Source organism: Pan troglodytes, chromosome 6 (genome assembly GCF_028858775.2).
Source record: "Pan troglodytes isolate AG18354 chromosome 6, NHGRI_mPanTro3-v2.0_pri, whole genome shotgun sequence".
NCBI lineage: Eukaryota > Metazoa > Chordata > Mammalia > Primates > Hominidae > Pan > Pan troglodytes.
The window spans coordinates 81070612-81082276 of record NC_072404.2 but is presented as its reverse complement, the minus strand read 5'-3'; the positions used below and the strand labels follow the sequence as shown (position 1 = coordinate 81082276).

Below are 11665 nucleotides of genomic sequence, written 5' to 3'. Positions count from 1 at the left end.
GGTGCCACTGCACTCCAGCCTGGGTGAAAGGGCGAGACTCCATCACAAAAAAAGAAAGAAAGAAAAAAAGAAAGTTCCTGCAACAGTTCAAGCTGTGAAAGACAGGCACTCTGCCATGCAATTCTTTGTGATTTTTCTTTTTTATTTTTGGAGTCGGGGTCCTGTGCTGTCACCCAGACTGGGGTGCAGTGGTGCGGTCATAGCTCACTGCGGGCTCAGACTCAAGCTCAAGCGATCTTCTTATCTTGCCTTTCTAATTGCTGGGATTATAAGCATGAGCCACTGCACCTGGCCTGTGTGACGTAATTCTGATGTCAACTCCCTGATGTTACATCAAATGCCACAGGTTAAGGCCACCAGCCCCCGCTAGGCTGCCCTCGCTTCAGATGCAGCTGCAAGCTTGGGTGTCCACAGACCGCATGTACTTCTCACCAACTGGCTGCAAATTTGGAGGTTCCCACCACGTCCTCAGGTTTGATAATTCACTATAACAACCCACAGAACTCTGAAAAGCGTGATACTTTCTCTTTCTTTATTTGAGACAGAGTCTTGCTCTGTCACCCAGGCTGGAGTGCAGTGGCCACCATGCTTGGCTAATTTTAGTATTTGTATTAGAGACAGGGTTTCGCCATGTTGGCCAGGCTGGTCTTGAACTCCTGACCTCAGGTGATCCGCCCACCTTGGCCTCCCAAAGCGCTGGGATTACAGGCATAGCCACTGTGCCTCGCTGACTTCTAGAGTTTCAATAACAGAGATGTGGTTCAAGAAGAAAAGGGAGACATGTTTTGTAGACAGCAGGAGCTTCATGAAAAGAAGCCAGTGAAGGGCAGGATGTGTAGCTGTCTACCTACAGGAAACCAGCCGGGAGCCTCCCCACAGGGACTTCAGCACAGACGGCTGGGAAAATCTGCATTAACCTGAGCTCTGGACCTAAGAGAGGACAAGGCCTTGACTGTTTCTACAGACTCACAAGACGCAATCTCTGCAGTCCATGCCCGTGGTGTGATCTGGGAAACAGGGGGCCTTCTAAATGCCAACAGCAAGGAAATCAAATGTGCAACAGACAGAAATACCGGCACTGACACGGGCCATGGAAAGGCCTAAACAGATGACTGCAGTCCACTGCCAAGGTCATCAAAGGGGTGACTCTGAAATAATACATTTCAGACGCCATGGCCCAAATAGCTGCACGAGGTGGGGAAGTCCTCCACGTGCCTCTGCTTCCTTCAGTACCTCTTCATGAAATAAGCTGAGGTACTTCCCTGGGGAATTTCCTTTCTCTTTCTTTCTTCTGAGACGGAGTCTTGCTCAGTCACCCAGGCTAGAGTGCAGTGGCGCGATCTCGGCTCACTGCAACCTCTCCCTCCCGGGTTTTGACAATTCTTCTGTCTCAGACTTCTGAGTAGCTGAGATTACAGGTGTGTGCCACCATGCCCAGCTAATATTTGTATTTTTACTCGAGACAGGGTTTCACCATCTAGGCCAGGCTGGTCTTGAACTCCTGACCTCATGATCCACCCATCTTGGCCTCCCAAAGTCCTGGGATTACAGGCACGAGCCACCACACCCAGACTTCTTTTTTTATTTTTTGAGATGAAGTTTCGCTCTTGTTGCCCAGGCTGGAGTGCAATGGCGAGATCTCAGCTCACTGCCACCTCCTCCTCCCAGGTTCAAGTGATTATCCTGCCTCAGCCTCCCGAGTAGCTGGGATTACAGGCACCCAACACCAAACCCAGCTAACTTTTTGTATTTTCAGTAGAGATGGAATGTCACCATGTTGGCCAGGATGGTCTTGAACCCCTGACCTCTAATGATCTACCCGAATTGGTCTCCCAAAATGCTGGGATTACAGGCGCGAGCCACTGTGCCCAGCCCCTCCCATACCTCTTTTGGCCAAGGCAGTACAATTCAGAGAATCTTGCCAGGGAAGACTGGTAAATGGACATCAACATGATGCCTATGGCTCCTGGTGGATTTAGATACCTCCTGGTGCTTACTGATACCTTTACCAGTTACATGGGGGCTTTTCCATGCCAGACTGAAAATGCTGGAGATCACTGATCAACCTTCAACTATTTACTAGCAGAACACTGAGGGGACTCTGCAGTCACCAATATCTCCTATTGCACTTGGATAAACACCTCCCGGGAAATAGAGATGAACAGAAAGGAAATAGTTAAACAAGCAGAATGGCTACATTCCTTCAACCAGAAGGGTCCATTAGTCTGTTTTCACACTGCTATAAAGAACTACTGGAAACTGGGGAATTTATGAAGAAAAGAGGTTTAATTGACTCACAGTTCTGCAGGCTGTACAGGAAGCATGGCTGGGGAGGCCTCAAGAAACTGACAATCACGGCAGAAGGCGAAGGGGAAGCAGGCACGTTTCTGGCCATGGTGGAGCAGGAGAGACAGAGAGAGTGAAGTGGGAGGGCTGCACGCTTCTAAACAACCAGATCCCATGAGCGCTCACTCACTATCACGAGAACAGCAAGGGGGACGTCAGCCGCCATGAGCCAATCACCTCCCACCAGGTCCCTCCCTCAACACTGGGAATTGCAATTTGACATGAGATTTGGTTGGGGATACAGAGCTGAACCATATCAAGGGTAGTTCAACCACTGAGATTGATTGATTGACTGAGATGGAGTCCCGCTCTGTTACCTAGGCTGGAGTGCAGTGGCACAATCTCGGCTCACTGCAACCTCCGCCTCCCAGGTTCAAGCAATTCTCCTGCCTCAGCCTCCCTAGTAGCTGGGACTACAGCACACGCCACCACACCTGGCTAATTTTTGTATTTTCAGTAGAGACGGGGTTTCACCATGTTTGCCCGGCTGGTCTTGAACTCCTGACCTCGTGATCACCCTGCCTCGGCTCTTCTTTTGCTGGAATTACAGGCGTGAGCCACCGCACCCGGACAACCACTGAGATTTAGAAGGCAGTCGAGTCCACTATACCACACCTCACCTGGTTTCTTCCCCTGTTGGGGCCCCTCGTGGCCACTGTTCTGTTACTTTTTGGTCCTATTTATTTAAATGGATGGTGAGCTGTTTGTCCTCCAGGATCCAACACTTCCACCTTCAGCTTGTATTACAACAATACCAGCCTTTCAAGCTACTCCGGGTGACCCCAGAACTCATCTGAACTCAGAAGCCCAAGAGTTTCATTCCTCTCACTTTAGGGGACTAAGTGCCCCTGGTCAGCATGAAGTCGATACAGAAGCATGACCTCCATCCCTAATCCCTCAAGAATGAGGAGTGGAAGGTGTTGGCAGGAGGGTGGGACGCGGTTTGTAAATCTGTAACTGCATCAGACCAAATCTAGTTCAACTTTTTTTTTTTTGATGGAGTTTCACTCTTGTCACCCAGGCTGGAGTGCAATGGCACGATCTCAGCTCACTGCAACCTCCACGTCCTAGGTTCAAGCATTCTGCTGCCTCAGCCTCTGGGGTAGCTGGGATTACAAGGGTGCGCCACCACGCCTGGCTAATATTTATATTTTTAGTAGAGACGGGGTTTCACCATTTTGGCCAGGCTGGTCTTGAACTCCTCGACCTCAGGTGATCCACCTGCCTTGGCCTCCCAAAGTGCTGGGATTACAGGCGTGAGTCACCGCACCCGAATCAGTTCAACTTTTATGTAATGAAGTTGTCAGTTGTTTTTCAATTGCCATCGACCCGCAGGTTGAAGGTCATGTACCCTGTGCATGCCCAGGTTAACCAAGCGTGCCACCGTGGAGTGGAACCTAAGAGCTCAGCCTGAAGAGCTCGGACCGATTTAAGAACCAGACACCCCAAGGCAGGAGCCAGGATCCAATCACATTGCGTTTTGGTGTCACCGCATGGCAGGATCCACTCAGATCACACCTCCCAGCATTACTTTATTGCAAGATCCAATCAAATCACACCTCATTACCCTACGCTTATAAAACCTGACATAGCCCCCAGCTGTGTAAGGGAGATTTGAGTACTTCCTCCTGTGTTCTTGCTGGCTGACTTACAAAAAAGCTTTAAAAAAAAAGCCGGGCGTGGTGGCTCACGCCTGAAATCCCAGCACTTTGGGAGGCTGAGGTGGGCAGATCACTTGAGATCAGGGGTGCAAGACCAGCCTGGCCAACATGGTGAAACCCCATCTCTACTAAAAATACAAAAATTAGCTGGGTGTGGTGACACACACCTATAATCCCAGCTACTTGGGAGGCTGAGGTAGGAGAATCACTTGAACCCAGGAGGCGGAGGTTGCAGTGAGCCAAGATCACACCACTGCACTCCAGCCTGGGCGACAGAGTGAGAAGACTCCGTCTAAACAAAAAAAGTTAAAATTAGCACCGAATGCTTTACAAGTAAAAAAAGTTTTTAGCTGCATATGTTTAAGTAACTTTTTAGATTATAAGAAATATGCATGCAAAATGGAAAGGCACAAAGAAGAGAGCAAAAAGTGCATGAGATCTCACATCCAAGGATAACCGCTGAGAACATGGAAGTGCTGACTCTTCCAGTCTTTATACTATACACATTTAGGCCCGTTGTTTTGTTTTCATAAAACTGTAAGCATATGATATAGACAGTTTTATAATCTGCTTTTTAAACACAACAATTATATAACATTTAGCTGTTTTCATTTGCATTCAAATTCATAAGGGTTCCAGTAACTCATTTATCAGAAAACCAAGAGAAATATTCTCATAAAAATATAAGTACATAAGGTCAGGCATGGTGGCTCACGCCTGTAATCCCAGCACTTTGAGAGGCCGAGGTGGGCGGATCACCTGAGGGCAGGAATTCGAGACCAGCCTGGCCAGCCTGGACAACATGGTGGAACCCCGTCTCCACTGAAAATACAAAAATTAGCTGGGCGTGGTGGCGCGTGCCTGTAATGGTAGCTACTCAGAAGGCTGAAGCAGGAGAATCGCTTGAACTTGGCAGGTGGAGGTTGCAGTGAACTGAGATCGCGCCACTGCACTGCAACCAGGGCGCCAAAGTGAGACTCCATCTCAAAAAAAGATAAAAATAAAAAATAAAGAAAATGTATATCTATGTATATATATTTTTCCAGACAGGGTCTTACTCTGTCTCACAGTCTGAAGTGTAGTGACGCAATCATAGCTCACTGCAGTCTCAGGTTCCTGGGCTCAAGTGATCCTCCCACTTCAGCCTCCCAAGTAGCTGGAACTACAGGTGCATGCCACCATGCCCAGTCAATTTTTTTTTTAATTTTTCATAGAGACAGAGTCTCACTATGTTTCCCAGTCCTAATAAACACTATGTGATAAAAAGAAAAAAGTAAATCACCCTGAAGTTAAGTCTTTAATGAGAAATGCAAATAAAGCATTTCACAATAAATTAGGGGAAGAGAATCAACTGAAGAATAAACATCTTTAGTAAAATCTTTTGCTCATGTGCATTAACCAATACTCTTGAAAACCGAGATTAATTTACTGTACCTTCTTAATATTCCTTTGAAATTCCTTATGGCGCACAGGTAGCGTAGAAAATAACTGCTTCACGCTGACTGTGGTCCCTCTGGGGTGGGGGTAGGGGGTTTTCTGGATGATTTTCCCATCGTGATCAAACACCAGTCGAGTCCCAACCTTCGCCGATACGTGGCAGGTAGAAATGGTGACATCGCTGTGAGAGAATACCAGGCATGGTGTGTTCAGTGAGAGATCCGTGATGTTGGGCACTGACTACTCTTTTCTTCACTTGCTTTTCTCTCAAAACTTTCTTAAAAAGCTGATGATCCCTCTGAGATAACTGAGATCTAACAGTTGAGGAGTCATCATAAAATCTAAGGTTTGGCATCTAAAAGACAGTGAGACAGAGAGCACTAAACATGCTTTGTTTTGATAAAAACTTTGACTTCGTTTTTCAGGTTGAATTGCAAAACCATAAATGATCTCAAGATTTATTGATTCTCAGAGATTTGTTTTGTTATTACTCTTCAAACAAAAATTTTTAAAAGAATTTTTTTAAAGAATTTTTTAAAATTTTTAAATTTTTTTTTTAAAGAATCCAAAAGATATTATAATTAAAATGTATATGTAGGGCAGGGTGCGGTGGCTCGTGCCTGTAATTCCAGCACTTTGGGAGGCCAAGGAGGGCAGATCACTTGAGGCCTGGAGTTCCAGACCAGCCTGGGCAACATGGCAAAACCCCACCTCTATTAAAAATACAAAAATTAGCCAAGAGTGGTGGTGCACGCTATAGTCCAAGCTCTTCAGGAGGCTGAGGCACAAGAATCACTTGAACCTGGGAGGCAGAGATTGCAGTGAGCTGAGACTGTGCCACTGCACTCCAGCCTGGGTGACAGTGTGTGACTCTAAAAAATATATATATATATATGTATGTATATATATATATGTGTGTGTGCGTGTGTGTGTGTGCATGTAGTTATTTATAAAAATTTAGTATCTGTGCTATAATTAAGTAGTGCTTTGGTGAAATGTTTCCCTAAAAATTGATAATGAAAACCAATGGTAACTATCATTTATTACCTATATGTTATGTTCAAATTGAGAAGCTACTGTTCTAATAAGGGTAACCAATTTTTTTAACAATACTATTTGCTTCATTTCATTCATTTATTGCTCACATTTCAGAAGTACTAGGACTTAGATTGGCAGTGAGACAAAACAGAATTCAGAAGCTAGAAGCTGAGATATTGAGACAGAAAATTGTAAATAATAATGATTCCAATTAATTTTCAGAGAGGTTTTTCTAAGGGGTCAAGTGAATGGATAAAAATATTTTATCACCTCAGTGCACAAAGTGAGCTCAGAGCTTCCCCCCGAAAGCCAAAAGTTTCAACCTGAGGTACGTCGGCAAACTCTTGAATCTTAGATGTGTGATGTTTCAGAGCTGAAAGAGAGTATAAAGTAAGGACTAAGATATTTCAAGTGCTATAAAAATAAACATACATGATATCTAGTAACTGGCTTTAAAAAAACTGTTTTTGTTTCCCAAGACAGTGTTACTCAAAATTCTAAGACATGTGGCCCAATTATTTTATAATAGGATTAGAAAAAGTTAACTTACTTAAGCCTTCGAACTTTTCTTCTTCTACCCCACATCCATTGCCTGAAACTTCAATGAGATCCACTCCATAGTCCTTAAGCTTTAGATCTAGAAAGTTTAAAATATTTATATATTTATTAAAAATGGACCCATGCTATCAGTTTTTATATTGATATTATCTATAACATGTGCAAATTTAAGTGTCATAACTAGACTTTTAGTTAAACATACTAGTGTCATTTTGTATATTTCACTTTTATAAAGTTCTTTCTGGCTATTTACTAGCCCAGATTAAATAGTTTAGCATTTTCTTTCTTTCCTCTTTTTTTTTTTTCTCTTATGCTAGTCAAGTGAAGCAGTTGGAGTGGAGAAGGAACAAAAAAATCTGTAACTGGTTGTGATCAATTAGTTGTAAAGACCGTTGCACTTTGACCAGCCTTTCCCTTTGAAAGAAATAATTTTAACATACCCAGTAAGGAGAACGGGGGCCGGGCGCGGTGGTTCATGCCTGTAATCCCAGCACTTTGGAAGGCTGAGGCAGGCGGATCACGAGGTCAGGAGATTGAGACCATCCTGGCTAACACGGTGAAACCCTGTCTCTACTAAAAATACAAAAAATTAGCCGGACGTGGTGGCGGGCACCTGTAGTCCCAGCTACTCGGGAGGCTGAGGCAGGAGAATGGCGTGAACCCAGGAGACGGAGCTTGCAGTGAGCCGAGAACGCACCACTGCACTCCGGCCTGGGCAACAGAGCAAGACTCCGTCTCAAAAAAAAAAAAAAAAAAAAAAAGACCAGGCAAAACAATAGTATTCAAGAATACATATTTAGGTGAGATAAATGATGAAATTATTTTATTTTATTATTTCTTTCTTGAAGACACCACTGCCACCCAGGCTGGAGTGCAGTGGTGTGATCATGGCTCACTGTGGCCTCCACCTTCCAGGTTCAAGTGCTCCCCTGCCTCAGCCTCCTGAGTAGCTGGGACTACGGGGCACAGACCACCACACCCAGCTAATCGTTTTTATTGTTTGTGGACATGGGGTCTTGCCACGTTGCCCAGGCTAATAGATAGTGAACTTATTTTAAAGGAGCAAGAAAAAAATGTCCATCCGCACATGAATGGATAAAGAAAATGTGATATATACATACAATGGAGTATTTAATTCAGCCTTAAAAATAAGGAGATCCTGTCACTTGTAACACTATGATTGAACTTGGGGATGTTATGCTAAGTGAAAGGTCAAGGTGGGCGGATTATTTGAGGCCTGGATATATGGGATCTTGCTAGGCTGCCCAGGCTGGTCTTGAAGTCCTGGTCTCAAGCAATCCTCCCACCTTGGCCTCCCAAAGTTCTAGGATTACAGGCGTGAGCCACCATGCCTGGCTGACCCTCACCTATTTTTTTGTTGTTGTTTGAGACAGGGTCTATCTCCATCTCCTCGGCTGGAGAGCAGTGGCTTGATCATGGCTCACTCCAGCCTCAACCTCCTGGGCTCAAGCAATGCTACCACTTCAGCCTCCCGAGTGGCTGCGACTACAGGTGTGCACCACCACACCCTGCTAATTTGTGTATTTTTTGTAGAGATGAGGTCTTGCTATGTTGCCCAGGCTAGTTTCAAACTCCTGGCCTCAGTCAATCCTCCCACCTTGGCCTCCCAAAGTGCTGGGATTATAGGTGTGAGCCACCACCTCTGGCCAGCTCCCACCTGTTGATCAAAGGAGCATCAAAGAATTTGCAGCCTCCAGAAGGAGGTCATTTCCTGCCTCTGAGTCTCAGTTTCCACATCTATGAAATAAAGTTAATGATCCTTCACTCCAGGGTTGTCGTGAAGGCTAAATTAAGTTGTATTTGGAAAAATATGTGGGGCACAGTAGGTGTGTTTCTCACACCCAGAGTCAGAGTGTTTAGCAGAGGGTTAGTAGTTGCCTCCAGGGCATGAAGGGCTCTTCCTGACCCTAAGTGTGAGGAACGCTTTGGGTTAAAAGATTGTACTTTTCTGCGTTCAGCTGAAAGGTGGAGGGCTCAGTGAGGTGGCTCACACCTGTAATTCCAATGCTTTGGGAGGCCGAGGTGGGAGGATCACTTGAGCCCAGGAGTTTGAGAGCAGCTTAAACAACACAGTAAGACCTTGTTTCTACACACACACACACACACACACACACACACACACACACACACACACACACATTAGCCAGGCGTGGTGGCATGTGCCTGTAATTCCAGCTACTTGGGAGGCTGAGGTGGGTGGATTGCTTGAGGCAAGGAGTTTGAGACAAGCCTGGTCAACATAGTGACACCCCATCATCCCCCAAAATCATTTTTCTTTGTTTTAAGGCAGAGCCTCACTCTACTGCCCAGGCTGGAGTGCAGTGGTGTGATCTCACCTCCTTGCAACCTCTGCCTCCCGGGTTCAAGCGATTCTTGTGTCTCAGGCTCCTGAGTAGCTAGGATTACAGGTGTGCACCACCATGCCTGGCTAATTTTTGTATTTTTAGCGGAGATGGGGTTTTGCCGTGTTGGTCAGGCTGGTCTTCAACTCCTGGCCTCAAGTGATCCGTCTGCCTTGGCCTCCCAAAGTGCTGGGATTACAGGTGTGAGCCACTGTGCCCAGCCACAATAAATCATTTTTTAAAGGTTAAATTTAACCTCATTTAAGTAATACATATAAGTCTCATCGAATAATTGAAGCCAGTTTGTGAGGTAAAGTCTAATATTATGTGCATTTTAATTCTTAGCGTTTAATTAAAGCCTCATAAGTACAAATAAAAACAGGACTTGCTATAACAGGTTGCCACCTATTTTCTTTAAAGATGACGAGCAGCATCTTATTTGCGTTAACACAAGTCATCCACATAACAAATATAGATAAGAAAAGTGGCCAGGTGTGGTGGCTCATGCCTCTAATCCTAGTACTTTGGGAGGCCGAGGCAGACAGATCACTTGAGGTCAGGAGTTCGACACCAGCCTGGGCACTATGGTGAAACCCCATCTCTATCAAAAATACAAAAATTAGCCCGGCATGGTGGTGGGCACCTGTAATCCCAGCTACTTGGGAGGCTGAGGCAGGAGAATTGCTTGAACCTGGAAGGCGAAGTTTGCAGTGAGCCAAGATCATGCCACTGCACTCCAGCCTGGGTGACAGAGCGAGACTCTATCTCGAAAAAAGAAAAAAGAAAAGAAAAGAAAAGAAAAGTAAGGCACTTAGAGGGTAAGTGGCTTCACTCGGTACTAAGTAGGGGAGTGTGGATTTGAGCCAAGCTGTGGGTTCAAACCACATCAACACCTGCTATGCCTGACTGCGTCTCCACGCTGCTGGGAAGGTTGACTGAATCTGCCACTACCTCCCTGGGGTGCATGTGCTTACCAAACCATTGCATTATGTAAAAGGCCGTGCTGTAGGTTTTTAGTTTTTTAATTTTTATTTTTTTGAGATAGAGTCTCACTCTGTCACCCAGGCTGGAGTGTAGTGGCATGATCTTGGCTGACTGCAATCTCTGCCTTCCGGGTTCAAGTGATTCTCTTGCCTCAGCCTCCTGAGTAGCCGGGACTACAGGCCCACACCACCACGCCTGGCTAATTTTTGTATTTTTAGTAGAGACAGGGTTTCACCATGTTGGACATCATGGTCTCGGTCTCTTGGGCTCATTATCTGCCTGCCTCGGCCTCCCAAAGTGCTGGGATTACAGGTGTGAGCCACCGTGCCTGGCCTCTAGTGACCTCATTTTAACTTGATCACCTCTGTAAAGACTCTGGTTCCAATAAGGTCACCTCTAAGGTCTGGAGGGTCATGGCTTCAATACACGAATTAGGGGTGGGGGGCACACCATGCAGCCCAGAATACTAGCGTATCTGGTTATGTTAAACTTGCTATAGCCACAGTCTCGCTGACTTGGATATGGTACCATGGGAAGGGCCCTTAAAGATCATCTTATCTGGTTGGGCTCAATGGCTCACGCGTGTAATTCCAGCACTTTGAGAGGCCAAGGCAAGAGGATCGCTTGTGACCAAGAGTTCAAGACCAGTCTGGGCAACAGAGCAAGATGCTATATCTACTACAGGCATGCACCTGTAGTCTCAGCTACTTGGGAGGCTGAGAGAAGAGGATTGCTTGAGCCCAGGAGGCAACAGAGAGCTGATTGTACCACTGCACCCCAGCCAAGGCAACAGAGACCTTGTCTCTAAAAAACAAAAACAGGCCGGGTGCAGTGTCTTATGCCTGTATTCCTAGCACTTTGAGAGGCAGAGGCGGGCGGATCATTTGAAGTCAGGTGTTCAAGACCAGCCTGGCAAACATGACGAAACCCTGTCCCTACTAAAAAAATACAAAAATTAGGCGGGAGTGGTGGTGGGTGCCTGTAATCTCAGCTACTCGGGAGGCTGAGGCAGGAGAATCACTTGAACCTGGGAGGCAGAGGTTGCAGTGAGCCGAGATGGAGCCACTGCACTGCAGCCTGGGTGACAAAAGCGAAACTCTGTCTCAAAATATTAGGAAAAAAAAAAAGAGAGAGCCTCTTTTCCATCTCCCCGCCACAGAGTTGTCTTCAGTAATTTCATTCCCTTTTTTCCTGAGGATTCACTGGGTTTCTGGGTCCCAAAGGGAAAGTTCTCTTCAAGGTACAGAAACCACGACTCCGCAGAGAACCGCAGAGACG

General features: G+C 45.9%; 1 protein-coding gene across 16 annotated transcripts in view; it reads right to left on the bottom strand.

Annotated features, from left to right (window-relative positions):
• LOC751032 (uncharacterized) overlaps positions 1-11665 on the bottom strand; it is a 341389-nt gene that overhangs the window by 303876 nt on the left and 25848 nt on the right. For all 16 annotated transcript variants that reach the window (XR_010158493.1, XR_010158494.1, XR_010158496.1 and 13 more), the window contains exons 7-8: positions 5442-5625; positions 2299-2387 (exon numbers count right to left, since the gene is read on the bottom strand). Coding sequence is in view for 10 of the 16 variants with exons in the window: in XM_063814431.1 (XP_063670501.1) it covers positions 2299-2387; positions 5442-5625 (273 nt within the window). In the remaining 6 variants the exon portion in view is untranslated. The remainder of the gene's footprint in view (positions 1-2298; positions 2388-5441; positions 5626-11665) is intronic.